Source organism: Suncus etruscus, chromosome 2 (genome assembly GCF_024139225.1).
Source record: "Suncus etruscus isolate mSunEtr1 chromosome 2, mSunEtr1.pri.cur, whole genome shotgun sequence".
NCBI classification, from domain to species: domain Eukaryota; kingdom Metazoa; phylum Chordata; class Mammalia; order Eulipotyphla; family Soricidae; genus Suncus; species Suncus etruscus.
Window position 1 is genome coordinate 64,519,519 of NC_064849.1, and position 15,382 is coordinate 64,534,900.

The 15,382-nt window shown below is 45.3% G+C and overlaps 1 protein-coding gene across 1 annotated transcript; it reads left to right on the plus strand.

The window, feature by feature from the left end:
* Positions 1-475: 475 nt before the first annotated feature.
* LOC126001041 (granzyme B-like) lies at positions 476-3,446 on the plus strand. The gene is made up of 5 exons (XM_049768214.1): positions 476-530; positions 1,421-1,574; positions 1,973-2,108; positions 2,282-2,542; positions 3,303-3,446. Exons 1-5 carry the CDS (start codon positions 476-478, stop codon positions 3,444-3,446), a joined length of 750 nt encoding a protein of 249 aa, XP_049624171.1.
* The last annotated feature ends 11,936 nt before the right edge of the window (positions 3,447-15,382 follow it).

The following is a 15,382-nucleotide window of genomic DNA, read 5'->3' on the forward strand; positions in this document are numbered from 1 at the left end:
ACAATCTGGTCAATGAGGTTTCTGCCTCCTCCCCCAGCATCCAAAGAGAAGTAATATATTCAACATGTTTTGTCACAGCACAGGTAAGGGCCTAATTATCAGCCAAAGATATTGCCAGATGAACTTTGTGGCATGAAGATGAAAGAGTAATGGATCTGTACTGGGACTGCATAAGTTAGTAACACATGCCCCACTCCACACTTTCCACCTAACTGGGTTTCTGTTTTAGTCTAGAGCAAATTGTCTGCCCTGAGTCATCAGCTATGACTACAGGTACAATGACAGTAAGATTCTCACAGAGCAACCAGAAAACGTCATCAAGCTGGTGGGAGCTTTCATAGAAAACCTTCTAGAATGAAGCACCACAAACCAGAAAGGAACCAAGAGCCTGAGTTCAGTTTCATTCTTTCTCTTCTAGATGCAGAGATCACAGAAGAGCCACAGCAGCTGCTACCTGATGTGCCTTCCTGGGAAGATGCTCCTGCTCCTTCTGCTATTGAGCTTTTCTCCATCCCCTAGGACAGAGGCAGGTGAGTGACCCCCCTCCTTCCCACTTACTCAGAGTGCCACTGCCCGTTCTCTACCTGCCTATCCACTCTCTACTAAAATATTCTGTACCCAAATCTTAGCCCACATCAGACCGCTGAGCTGATATTTTCTAAAGTTAAAAGAAATGGTGGGAGATTGATGTGGGAAGAGTTGATGGGCACTATCATGCTGGTGCCACCTTTACCTCTCGAATAGAACTCAGGGTGCCTGAGAGATAGAGAAACAGGAGGAGAGGAAATGCAAACTCTTGTGCTGGGCAGAGAGTAAATGATCCCCTTTCAGCAATGTGTGAGCAATGCAGACCCTGCAGTGGGTTGTATTGCAGTCCCAGAGGTCTGCTTCTGTCTGGCTCAGTCCCAAGGCACCTCAGTTGCTATTTCTTTCCAAATTTGGAGAAGATCCTTTATTCTCAAGGATGAACCACTATTTGACAGACCCAACCTACTCCACTTCCAAAATTTCACCTGCACTGACAACTCAACATTCCTCACAGGCATTCTAGGGTGATTCCTACAGGCAGCCACTGCAGGTTGCCTTGGTTAATAGGCTTGGGACAAACTAAACGCTAACCTCAGTATCTCTCTATAAAAAAAGGTTCCTGCTGGATACCACATTATTGAAATCTCAGGATCTAGCCAGGAGATCCCAAGATGTCAGGACCCCCCCCCCATTCTACAGTCCCTAAGAGAATTATGTGCCTCCCATCACCAACCCCATTTCCTTTGTTACATATTTCTTTGGCTGAAATACTGCTTCACTGGGGAACATAAACCCTCCCTAAACCAACAGAAGGTCACACAGCAGCCCTGAGCCTTTAGGGAAACCAGTAGGGGCACTAGGCAGTGCATGCACTCAACTGACATTTCCTCAGGAGAGATCATCGGGGGACATGAGGCTAAGCCCCATTCCAGACCCTACATGGCATTTCTAAAGTTCTTCAATGAGAATACTGGTAAAACATCCCAGTGTGGAGGGTTCCTGATTCGAAAGAATGTGGTGCTGACAGCTGCTCATTGTAATGGGAGGTGAGGAGAAACACACACTCATTTGCTGGACAGAAGCCCTACTCATGCCCAGACACTGCCCAGCTCAAGGAAATGAGCCAAGAGATAAGCAGCTTCCTAGAGAGAGCTGATGCAGAGCTCCTAGGATCCTCCTCTGCCTATAGGGGGCCACATATTGTCTCCCACAAACAACTTTAATTTATCTCATATGCTGGGACCACTCATGATGGCCACCATGGTACAAAGGTACTTTTCTGCAGAAAACACCCTCAGCTGTGAAGCACAGATCCCAATTTATCCCCTGCCTGCAAGAATTCCTGAATTTTCCTTGACCTGCACCCACATGTCACCTAGTTGAGTCTCAGGGCAAGTACATTCTTGTACTTGAGGCTCAACCTCTCTCTGGATTCTCTGTGCAGCACAATGACGGTGACCCTGGGGGCCCACAACATCAAACAGAAGGAGGAGAGCCAGCAGGTGATTTCCGTGAGCAAAGCCTTCCTCCACCCTGACTATGATTCCAAAAAAATTAACAATGACATCATGTTGCTGAAGGTGAGGAAGTGGTTGCTCTGTTTGCCCAGATCCACTCAGACCTGCCTCCTCCCTGTCCCCATCATAGTCCCCAACAAGTTTCTAGAGCTCCGTGGTGAGCAAAACAGTACATCCCATGTGAGTGTCCAATCCAGGAGACACTGGCTGAACAGGCCCTCTCTTTCCTCCTGTAGCTGAAGAGTAACGCCAAGATGACTAAGGCTGTGAAGCCCATTTCCCTGCCAGGGCCCAGGAACAAGGTGCGACCAGGCCAGGTGTGTAGTGCGGCCGGCTGGGGCAAGGTGGCGCCATGGAGTAAATTTCCTGAGGATCTTCGGGAGGTGGAGCTGAAGGTGCAGGCAGATGAAGAGTGTCAATCCTACTTAGAAAAGTATTACAACCCAGCCACTCAGCTGTGCGCCGGAGACCCTGAGGAGCAAAAGGCTACCTTTACGGTAAGGCTGGACAATGCCAAACTTGAACCTTGGAACAGACTGATTGGGGAGAAGGTTGAGGCCCAGTTTCAGGCAGTGGGGACCCCTCACTCTCCAGTATGGGGAGATTTGTGAGGGTGCAGGTAGCATCTATTGTAGACAATTTAGATCTCTGTCCAGGCCCATGGTCACAGCACACAAGTGTAGATAATTCTTCACACCCCAATCCTGAAAAGAAAGGGAAGCAGGTCTGAAAACAGGGCCATCGCAGGAAATAACCTAAATCAACCTGGCAAGATGAAATGGGTCTGAGGATCCCTTACCACATGGAGAGAACAAGAGATCCGGCTGGAGTCGGAGTCTTTATTGGAAGAATAGGACCATCCCCATGGGTGGAGAACAGGTTGGGGTAGAAAGCCAGCCTTTGGAGAGGTTCTTCCCACCCAGGTGGGATTTAGATAAGAAGCCATAGTTGATTAGGGTGAAGACAGATTAATCTAACACACAGAGTTTCCCAGGGAGTATCCCACACTCTAGATACAGGGCAAAGGACCCTCAGAAGTGCCTCCACCAGTGTCAGATGGCCATTCTAGAGTCACCCACTGCCTGCCCACTGTCAAGCACAGTCTCCTGCAGTGAGGGATCCCAAAATGTCCTGGTTAGTTAGCTACAATATCTGTGCCCCAGCATGCCCAGCCTCAGACCACATGGGACCACAGGTTTCTGTCCTCCAAAGGCTTGGAACAGAGAAACAAGCTCAGTTCTTCCCTCACATCCACAGGGAGATTCTGGGGGTCCCCTCGTGTGCAAGAACGTGGCTCAGGGCATCGTATCCTATGGATGGGCAAATGGAACATCTCCTCGAGCCTACACCAGAATCTTCAAATTCATGTCCTGGATAAAGAACACTCTAAGAAAAATGTAACCTGATAGACTGAACAGCAAGTAAAGTATTTGTCTTGCACATGGCTGACCCAGGTTCAATCTCCAGCATCCCAGTTGGTCCTCCGAGCCTGACAGGAGTAATTTCTGAGCACAAAGCCAAGAGTAACCCCTGAGCACAGCTGGGTAGAGACTAAAGGAAAAAAATGGAAATATATAACTACAGCTTCTAATGCCTCCTCTGTGATCCAGAAATGCGTGGAGATGGGCTGCCACTTAATAAATGTCTTTAACAACATGAAACCTTGACTCACACGTAATGTTCATTCACAAGCACAGCTCTGTGCTCTGGAGGCCAGAGGTTCCTCCAGCTCCTGCCCACCTACCTCTGTAACCTGTTTTCCTTTGCCTGGGAAGAGATATCCCCCACCAAGGAAGCAAGAACTCTGGCTCAGGGGAACCTCTCTGCCTCCCCAGTTGTCTGCCTGAGAAAACACTCAGCCAGCCCCACAGCTGATTAGGTCCCTGTACCCTGTCACTCCTCCCTCCTCTGCCTATCTCTCTAGATAGTGCTGGTCTCTAGGCTGAGACCATGCTGACTTCTCAGGTGTAAGGTCTTTCTCTGCAGTGGAACTGGACCCCAGAGTTTCTATCCAGCGCCAGCACAAATGCTCTGTGACCCAAGAGGTACAGAAAGGACAGAAGTTTTGCTCACCCAACCAGCTAAACCTCTGCTTGTTGATCTATTTCACAAGGTAGATAGTTGATAAACAAATTTTATGTAATAAGGACTTTTGTACTAGAATTATGTATGATACTTTATTTTCCTCAGAGAAACAAATGTAGAGTCTTCACCTAATTACCGATCTTCATTGATCTTTGTTGTCTTAAATTAAATTAAATTAAATTAAATTAAATGAAAGAGTCCTAGAGTTGGTGTGGGATGGTGAGGCCTCTCTCAGCTAGGCCCAGCCTCAACAGCCCCTATGGTCTGGCAGGTCTGAAGGTTGCAGAGTGAGGGCAGAGAGATTCACAAAGCAGTCAGATAAAGTTCCAGGAGTCAGCCAGCTTTATTTCACAGTCCCTACTGCCAGGTACACCTCCTCACATGGCCTCTATACTAAGCCTTTTCCCAGCAGCTACTTCTCTACTCCTTCTGACTTCATGGCCTCTGTCTCCCTTTCAGCTGCTTTTTCCAGGCTCCTAACTGGCTTCCAGGCTGACTGATTCCCTTTGCTGATGCTACTGCTGCTGAATCTGTTGCTGAATTGCTGATACTAAATCTCTCTGTTGAATCTCAATGTTGATTCTCACTTCTGCCACATTTCTGCCTCTAACACTCCTTCTTAATCCTTCTATCCCCCCAAGTCAGCCTCCTTTATAGACCCATACCAGGTGTGGGCAGTTTTAATCATTCAGGTGGGATAAATAAGCTGGGGGAGGGGATATTCACATTCTCCACCTTTTTTGTATTATTACAGAGCATTATTGATAAATCTATAACAGGGATACAACAGAGATATATGTATAAATTACTACATAAGATACGCAATATATCATAGCAATTGGGAAACATTCACCAGGATCACTGAGAACTTTCAAAACTCTAATATACATTTCCCCAGAATTGTGCAAACAAATACTAAAATTAGATATGAAATTTTCTGTTTGCAGTAGGCATAAAACAATAGGATACATACAGATAAAACACAATCTAAGTAGTAAGACAATGACCAATGCAAATAGTCAAAAGATTAGCCTAGAAAAAAGTTGATTTTTTTGGAGGTAACCTAGGTGCAGGAAGTTCTAAAAGCAGCTTCTTCTTGGTTAGTCTTCAGCTGGTCTTGGATCCTCCATCTTTTCCATCATCATCTTTTTTTTTTAATTTTTTTATTTTAATTATGAGAACAAGGATGCAAAGAAAGAGGACAAGGTAAAGTTACAATGGAAGGACAATACATAACCTAATTCTCAGAAGTCTCCTTGCTGATATCCCAACTTTGAAATTTCATCCAAAGAACATTAAGATTGTAACACACTGTAATATTTCTTAACAGCACACAAGGCAATCTAAAGCCATAAAACTTACATAACTCCTTAGACATTATAGGCATAGCATTTTTTTTACATTTCTATATTCATGCATATTAGCTTAAGTTAACCTCAAATCTTAAGTGGGTTCTTTTTAAAGATTAGAGTCAAAGGAGCACCGCAAAAATGGTGTTAGAGTGGCAATTGTTGTTTGCATAGGCCCACTAAAATATGAGGGACCTGGAAAGAAATAACCTTGGTCTAAATACAAAAAGACCCGACCCCTGAAGGTTCCTGGCACAAGACCAACTCTAGGCTCTAGGCAAGCTAGATCGTCCAATCCAAGACATTGTCTGTAGTGCCAACACACTTATATTTTTCACACAGTCTCTGTTGTTGGTATCAAGCTTCTGTATTAAAGATCCTGGAATCTGTATATCCAACATTGAAGTCAGGATGTGGAGCGTCCTCTGGTTTCACCTCACAGTCAAAGTGCAGGGAGCTCTGTCCTGTAAGCAGGTCGTTGTTGTTGTTAAGTCTTCTCAGTGTTAATGGAAGTCTCTTTTGTGCAGGACAATGTCTGAGCAGTGTAGAGTCTTCCTTGGTAGCGGATTGCTTCCATGTGATGCTATAGACCAGCCTGGATGTTTTGTGGATGGCTTCCCTGGTTCAGGGAAATGCCCTTTCTTCTGAGGTCTGTGCCAGGTAGTTATGTCAATGTTCAGGGTGTAAGGTCCCTTTGCACTATAAGATTTGTCTGTACCAATCTCTATTAGATAGGATCTTATTTATATGTATAGTATTTTCCCATTTTAATGTGCCTATGCAAAAAAGGAGCAATGCCACGTGGTGTTCTTGGCACATATGGGGGTGATAAGAACAATTATGGTTCAATCATAAGCATTAATCTGGAGGACTCTTTCTCTAAGATTCCTTGTTAAACAGCTCAAAAAGAGAAGATGAAAAGTGGTTAGAATCATCACTATATAAGACAACATTTAGTAAGAATTATAGCTGTCAGAGAAAAAACACAAAATATTCTAAAGAAATACGTGTCCATTTTATGTATCTTGAAACAGTTTGGGGTTGTAACACACAATACACGCCTTTGGTCTGTGATAAGGCTTGTACACTACTGATTAAAAAGAGAAATGTAGATTAGAGATGTTTTGGGGGGGGTAGAGAGTAAAGGGATAAAAAGAGCTTTGTAGGGATGTGGGAAAGGGCACAATACAAAATAAAGATTCTGGATACGTAAAACGTAACATAACAGTAAGGAATACTCTTAATACATGAAGTACGCCCCCGCGCGGTTCTGTAGTTTTGGGATGCATAGGGAGGGATTTCTCCCCCCTCCCCCCAGGGCCCGATTAACCAGGCGTGGCCCTGAAGACCCACCAGGTTTGGGGGGATCTTGGTCCCCTGGACTAGGAGTTCAGCCCAGGGGGCCTGTGGCTAGCTGTCCTGCCCAGAGCCCCCAACATACCAGTCAAAGACCCAGAAATCCTGGCATGTGGAGTGTTCTGAGCCCAGCTGCGCCTCTGTAGTTTTGGGATGCATAGGGAGGTATTTCTCCCCCCTCCCCCCAGGGCACGATTAACCAGGCGTGGCCCTGAAGACCCACCAGGTTTGGGGGGATCTTGGTCCCCTGGACTAGGAGTTCAGCCCAGGGGGCCTGTGGCTAGCTGTCCTGCCCAGAGCCCCCAACATACCAGTCAAAGACCCAGAAATCCTGGCATGTGGAGTGTTCTGAGCCCAGCTGCGCCTCTGTAGTTTTGGGATGCATAGGGAGAGATTTCATCATCTTTTTTTTTAATTTTTTAAATTAATATCTTTATTTAAACACCTTGATTACAAATATGACTGTTGGCTTTCAGTCATGTAAAGAACATCCCACTTCACCAGGGCAACATTCCCATCACCAATGTCCCAAGTCTCCCTCCTTCCTACCTCTGTACTCTAGACAGGTTTTCTACTTCCTTCATTCACTCACATTATTATGATAGTTCTCAATGTAGATTTTTCTTGTTGTCTTAATAAAAATTAGAGTCCTGGAGTTGGTGTGGGGATGGTGAGGCCTTTCTGGGCTCGACCCAGCTCCCACAGCCCCTATAGTCTGGCAGATCTGAAGGTTGCAGGGTGAGGGCAGAGAGATTCACAAAGCAGTCAGATGAGGTTTCAGGAGTCAGCCAGTTTTATTTCACAGTCCCTTCTGCCATGCACACCTCCTCATGGCCTCTATACTAAGCCTTTTCCTAGCAGCTACCTCTCCACTCCAACTGGGCTCTGTCTGCCTCTGTCTCCCTTTCAGCTGCTTTCTCCAGGCTGACTAACAACTCCCTTTGGTGATGCCACTACTGCTGCTTCTTCAGTGATGCTCAAGTGATAATGCTGAATCTGATGCTGAATCTCTGATGATGATGCCTCTCATGATGATGCCTCTCATTTTATCCCCTCTCTACCCCCTGCAAACTCCTCTACCCCGCCCATTTCAGGTGTGGGCAGTTCTGATCATTCAGGTGGGATAAATAAGAAGTTGGGGAGGGGATATCCAGAATTTCTCTAACTGCACTCATTACTCTTTTTGGTGAGCTTCATATTGTGAGCTAGACCTTCTTTTGTTTCTGGGAATTATTGTAAAAAAATGTCTTTTATTTTTCTTAAAAACACATAGACTTCATCACCTTCTGAGTTAGGCTGCTGGGGTCTCTTCAATATTCTGCTGGAGGTTAGAAGTTCAAGGTCCTTGTAAAAGGCACCCCTCATAGAGAAAAAATGGCAGACAGTGGCATTTGGGATGCTGCCCAGAGTCTCCTTCCCCTTCACAGCCTGCATCTGTCTCACCTGAGGGGGCTTCTGCCACCATAGGTGGTGGGCCAGTTGAGTGAGGCTGGAGGATAAATTGACAGAACCTATGTCGATTGGAAGCATATCTGCTACCTTTCACTGGCATTACCTCGGGTCTGGATACATTAGCAGCTTTTGGTCCTCTCTCTCCTCTCACAACATCAAATTCCACAGTCTCCCCATCTCCAACGCTACACAGAAACTTCCTGGGATTGTTTCTCCTAATAGCTGTCGAGTGAACAAAGACATCTTCTTTGGTGTCATTTCTATTGATAAATCCATAACCTTTCTGGACATTGAACCATTTAGCAGTGCCCAAGACTTGGATTGCCAACACCGGCTTGTCTACCTGACTCATGCTTAGGGCACAAGGTATCTTTAGTTGAGCCATTTTTAGACTCTGAGTCTGCAAAGATGGTAGCTGGCTTATCATTCTTGGGAGATGGAGGTCTCTCTGGTTTAGTGCCAGTAGTAAACAATAAATTATTAGTTCTGAAAAGGCTTTTAGATCTAGAACTCATCACAGCTAGGAAGGCACTCTTCCCTCTTGTGGAATGTGTGCAGGAGAATCTCTAGGAAGCCTGGGACGTACAGTCCAGAGTAAGAAATGCAGGTAGATAGACCAGATCACCATGAAGCCAATTCAGAACAGGAGCCATGTTCACTGATGTTTCAGTGAAAGGAAGAACAAATTCAGTCCAGCTCGAGGGGGTTGTCATGATGATAATCCACCAAAGGGTCAAGTCACAATTAGCACTCACCATCGCTGAGGTCTTCTTGTATCCAGGTTCAAGTCAGTCCAAGGTTTGAGTGCCATTTGTTTGGGTTTTTTTGTTTGTTTGTTTTTTGGGCCACACCCGTTTGACGCTCAGGGGTTACTCCTGGCTATGTGCTCAGAAATCGCCCCTGGCTTGGGGGGACCATATGGGACGCCGGGGGATCGAACCGCGGTCCTTCCTTGGCTAGCGCTTGCAAGGCAGACACCTTACCTCCAGCGCCACCTACCCGGCCCCCATTTGTTTGTTTTAATATATTAATTAATGAGTCCTAAAGTTGGTCAGGGATGGTAAGGCCTTTCTGGGCTTGACCTGACTCCCACAAGCCCTATGGCCTGGCCGGTCTGAAGACTACAGGGTGAGGGCAGAGAGATTCACAAAGCAGTCAGATAAAGTTCCAGGAGCCAGACAGCTTTATTTCACAGTCCCTAGCACCATGTACACCTTCCCACATGGCCTCCATACTAAGCCTTTTCCCAGCAGCTACTTCTCTACTACTGGCTCTTTCGGCCTCTGTCTCCCTTTCAGCTGCTTATTCCAGGCTTCCTAACTGGCTTCCAGGTTGACTAATCCTTTGCTGATGCTACTGCTGCTGAATCTGCTGCTGAATTGCTGATACTGAATCTCTGTTAAATCTCGCTATTGATTCTCACTACTGCCACTCTTCCGCCTCTAACTCTCCTCAATTCATTTCTCCCCCAAATCAGCCTCTTTTACCAGACCTTTCCAGGTGTGGGCTGTTCTGATGATTCAGGTAGAATAAGAAGTTGGGGTAAGGGAAACCCACAGATTTCAACCTAATCTAATTTTTTACATCCATGTTATTTCACCTGGGCAGGAAGAACCTCTGGATAGCTCTCTACCCCAATCTGTTCTCCACCCATGGGGATGGTTCTATTCTTTCCAATATAGAACGCGACTTCAGTGGATCTCACTCTTCTCACGTGGTGGAAGGATCCCTGACCCATTTCAATCTCCCAAGAAATAAAAAGATGTAGATAATTCCTCATTCCCCAATCCTGAAGGAAAGGATAATGGGTTTAAAAACAAGGTCACTGCAAAAAATAATTCAAACCACGCTGAAGTGATAAAACAGTCTGGGCATATTTCCACCACATGGAGGGAGTGAGAGATCCAGCCAGAGCCAAAGTTTTGATTGGGAAGAATAGGACAGCCAGAGTTTCTTCCAGCCCAGGTGGGATAAATATATGAAAGCAGTCATCTTAGATTAGGGTGAAGACCGGTTAATCCAGTAACTCCACCTATGTGTTCACTAAAATGCAGAAATATGAGATGAATGAGAATAAATCATCTTCTAATATTCTCTGCAAAAGGCAGGAACCCCTAAGCAGAAGCTAAAAATGTGGCTGTATGTTGCATAGGCACCACAAAAGCTGGGAAAATAAGAAAGAAAAAACTTCTAGCCTAAGACCAGGATGGCTTTTCTCAGGAAGCATCTGATCACATTACCAACTACAGGCTTCAGAAAGTCTAAATTTACCTCACCCAGAGAGTCTTTCTCCTAGGTCCCAGGATAAGTCCTCCTCACAGTGTAGTCAGGCTCTGTAATTAAAGTTCTTGAGTTTTTCACAGGTCCTATGTCGTTGTCAAGATGGCACAAATTGTGTCCTGGTTCCATTTCACCATCAGGTAGCCTGGCATGGAAACCCACCCCGGTTGCAAGTCATTGCTGGTTCTATGTTGTCGTCAGGGTGACATGGGAGCCTGTCCTAGTACAAGTTGATGCCAAGGTGGCACTGGCTAAGTTGTACTATCTATTCCTCAGTTAATGGCATGCTTAGTGATCCCTAATTCATAGAGCTAATAAGCAACACTTTTCCCCCAGTAAATACACATATTCCCTGATATTTTCTACTGAACAAGTCCAAATGGGCAATACTTCATCTGAAAAAGAAATACACATAGTGAGAAATACACCTAAACTTGCATGTGGTCATCCCAGGATGGACCCAGGTTCAAGTCCCAACATCTCATATGGTCCCCCAAGCCTGTCAGGAGCAATTTCTGAGCACAGAGCCAGGAGTAACCCCTGAGCACTGTCAGGTATGGCCAATAAAAAGAAAGAAGAAAAGAAAGAAAGGAAGAAAGGAAGGAAGGAAGAAATAAAGTGAGAGTGAATGAATAAAGATAGAAAGATAGAAAAGGAAGAAAGAAAGAAAAGAAAGAAAGAAAGAAAGAATGAATGGAAGAAAGGAAAGAAAGAAAGAAGTAGAAAGAAAGAAAGAAAGAAAGAAAGAAAGAAAGAAGAAAGAAAGAAAGAAAGAAAGAGAGAAGAGGAAGAGAGAGAGAGTAGAGAGAGAAGAGAGAGAGAGAGAGAGAGAGAGAGAGAAAGAAAGAAAGAGAGAGAGAGAGAGAGAGAGAAAGGAGAAAGAGAAAGAGAAAGAGATAGAGAAAGAGAAAAAGAAAAAAAAGAAAGAGTTTTTACCAAGATGACTAAGGCTGTGAAGCCCGTTTCCCTGCCAGGGCCCAGGAACTAAGCTGTGCCAGGCCAGATGTGCAGTGCGGCCGGATGGGGCAAGGTGGCGCCAGGGAGCAACAATTTCTGACAAGCTTCAGAAGGTGAAGCTGAAGGTGCAGCAGATAAGAGTGTCAATCCTATGTAGAAGTATTACAACCCAGCCACTCAGCTGTGCGCAGGAGACCACGACGAACAAAAGGCTACCTTTAAGGTAAGGCTGGACAATGCCGAGCTTGACCCTGGGACAGACTGATTTGGGAGGAATAGAAGCCCAGTTCCAGGCAGTGGGGACCCCTCACTCTCCAGTATGGGGTGTTTCCCACTGGCAGGGTTGTGAGGGGGCAGGTAATATCTACCATGGAGAGCACAGGCCTCTACCAGGGCCATGGTCACAGCACATAGAGTTTCCCAGTGAAGATCCCCCACTCCAGCACCGGGTAAGGGAGTCCCTGCTCATCCATCAATGACCATCAGAACTGGCTCTACCAGTGTCAGGTGGCCCCACTGTGTGTCACCCACTGTACACCCTCAACCCCAGAAAGTCTTAGCCCTCTTATGTGATGGATCTCAAGATGTCTAGGTTCAGGGCCCAAAACTGGGCCTCGATGTGGCTCTCACCCATGAGGCTCACAGGGTTCTGTATGTGAGAGAGACTTGGGAAAAGAGATACAGGTTTAGTCCTTCCCTCACATCCACAGGGAGACTCTGGGGGTCCCCTTGTGTGCAAAAATGTGACTCAGGGCATCGTGTCCTATGGAAAGAAAAATGGAACATCACCCCGGGCCTACACCAGAATCTTCAGATTCATGTCTTGGATAAAGAACACCCTGAGAAGGTTATAAACCTCAGTTTCTAATGCGTCCTCTGTGATCTAACAATGCCTAGATATTGGTTGCCATTCAATAAATGTCTTTAGTAATGTGCAGTTATGGCTCATGTGTTACCATTTTTCAGCGGCACAGCTCTGTGCTCAGGAGGCCAGAGGGTCCCCTGGCTCCTGCACACTTATCTCTGTGTTCTCTCTCCCTTCGCCTGAGAAAAGACTCATCCCCACCAAGGAAGTATGAACTCTGGCCTGAGGCTCAGGGGAACCTCTCTGCCTCCCCAGTTGTCTGCCTGAGAGGAAACTCAGCCAGAATCAAAGCTGATCTCCCTGTACCCTGTCACTTCTGCCCCCCTCTGCCTATTCCTCTACATAATGCTCAAAGCTGAGACTATGCTGACCTCTCAGGTGTAAGGTCTTTCTCTGCAGTGGAACTGGACCCTAGAGTTTCCATCCAGCACCAGCACAGATGCTCTGTGACCAGAAAGGTACAGAAGCGACAGGGTTTTGCTCTCCTCCACCATCTAAACCTCAGCTTGCTGATCAAATTCATAAGGTAGATAGTTGATAAATAACTTTCATGTAGTAAGGACTTTTGTACTAGAATTATATAGGGTGACACTTCATTTTCCTCAGAGAAATAAATTTATAGTAGAGTCAATGTAAAGATGGAAACTCAAATTGTTAGAATTAATAAGTTAGGCATATTTAGTTGGTGGGCATAGAGGATATGAGAAGAGCAATCCTTGGTGACTGTGGTGCTCATACTTCCCCACCACACATATTTTTAGGAGTTTACAAAACACCCTCATCAGTCTTGGTCCATGTGGATTTATGGTTCCAAGTTCACTTTGTAACCCCATCCCCCACCCTACCTGTGTAACCTTACCTACAAGAAAGACCTGCCCATTTCTGGGAGGGGGTTTTGGGGAGGTCTCAAAAGGTTTGGCCAGAAGGCCAGGAGGGAATTAGAGGATTTGGCAGGAAGATGGTTGGAGAGGAGATGGCAGAGAGAAGCTAAGATGCAGGGCTAGCTGAAGAAAATATGCTTAAATGGTTAGCCTAGTGGCTAGGGCCATGAATAAAGATAATATCTCAGAAGCCTGACTGCCTGTGAGTTTTCTACCCACCCCTATCCTGAAAGCTGCTGACCCACCAGCTGGAGAAGGGGTTATATACACATGGTCCTGGGTGAAGGAGAAAGCCCTCTCATCCCTCCATCACCATCCACCACCATTCAAACCCATCCAAAGGACTTTTATTCTACACACTTAACAAAGGAGGACAGCCCAAAGCTAAGTTTGAAGGTGCAACATTTAGGTCCAAAGTAGTTTATTAATTTTCCAGTAAATATTTGGTGTTGGAATTTTGATGAAAGCATTGATCTGACACATCATTTCTCTTAAATTTTAATTGAATTGTTAAAATTCACAAGAAACAAAGTCTTGATGGGGAATGTGTTGCTAGGCTGAGTCCACAGAAGCTGAGTGTCTCTTTTCAGCTACCTCCCTCACCATGAACCTTCTGTTCTACACTCTTCTGCTTTTTTTCATTAATTTTCAAAGTCAAAGAACAGCTTGATGTGATCAACATGCTGATCATATGATCATATTTGATCATAGCATAAGCAAGGACCTAAACACATCTATCAGAGACATTTACTGATAAAAGTAGCAGTCTGAAGGTGAAAGAGTACAGGATATGTCCTGGGACTGCACCAATTAATAACACATGCCCCATTCCACACCTTACACCTACCTTTCACCTTCTGTTCTGGGATGAAGCAAATCATCTACCCTGAAGCAGCAACTATGACCACAGGTACAATGGCAATAATAAATTCTCACACAGCAACCAGAAAATATCAGCAGCAGAAGCATAGGACATGGGACTTTCATAAAAAAAAAAAAAAAAAAAAAAAAACCAACCTCTAACTAGAAAGGAGCCCAGACCCTCTGAATTCAGATCCATGCCCTTCCTCTTCTAAAAGAACACAGAGACCACAGAGGAGCCACAGCAGTTTATCTCTGAAGCACCTTCTTGATAAGATGGTCCTGTTCTTTCTGCTGCTGAGCCCTGCTTCCCAAAGGGCACGGACAGGAGAGTGACTCCTTCTGCCCAATCACTGAGAGTGTCTTGCCCTCTTTTGAGCCTAGCTACCCATGTTTACTGGAAAATTCTGAGCCCATATACTATCTACATCAGTTCCCTGAACCTGATGTTTTATAAAAAAGAAGTAAAAAAGGAATGGTGGGAGACTTATCTTGAGAAAGAGTTGATAGGGGTGAGAAGGAGCCACTACACTCCTTGTGCCACTGTGCCTTATAAACAGATGATGGGGTGCCTCCTAAGGCATTTTAATCCCTAAATCATCCAATCCCCATTATGTTAAAATCAGGGTAAGCAAATTCAAGAAAATTAATAAAATTTGCAACATAAATTTCATTGAAAGTAGGAATCTGGGGCCGAAAAGATAGCATGGAGGTAGAGTGTTTGCCTTGCATGCAGAAGGATGGTGGTTCGAATCCCGAAATCCCATATGGTCCTCTGTGCCTGCTAGGGGCGATTTCTGAGTGTAGAGCCAGGAGTCACCCCTGAGCGCTGCCAGGTGTGACCCAAAAAAAAAAACAAAAACAAAAAACAAAAAAAATGTAGGAATTCATCCATAACATTGGGAATCATCAAAGCCAAAGAAAAAGTACAAGGGTATATTTGTTGAGTATTGGGTAAAATATGATGATTCACAAGACGTATAAAAAATACTTGGGGTAGAAACCCTTCTCTTTACTCATATTAGGATAAATGAAATAAATGTGCAGGAGGAAACTGGAATCTGATGAATGGACAAGTTTCCACACCAGGACTCACTGGGTTCAGAGCAGAGGCCCATGCTGAGCTTCTGTGTCCCTCTGCCCTGCTGGGGACACTGAGCATATGTGCCACTGCTGAATAGAAAACCCTGAGTCCAGCCACACTGCAGAGAGGGAACTTCCACCTCAGTTACTAAGCCCACCAAGTTCCTC

Coding starts and splice junctions, on each gene's coding strand:
- LOC126001041 (XM_049768214.1), top strand. CDS start 476: ATGCTCCTGCTCCTTCTGCTATTGAGCTTTTCTCCATCCCCTAGGACA. Junction 531..1,420: donor ATCCCCTAGGACAGAGGCAG/GTGAGTGACCCC, acceptor ACATTTCCTCAG/GAGAGATCATCGGGGGACAT. Junction 2,109..2,281: donor ATGACATCATGTTGCTGAAG/GTGAGGAAGTGG, acceptor TTCCTCCTGTAG/CTGAAGAGTAACGCCAAGAT.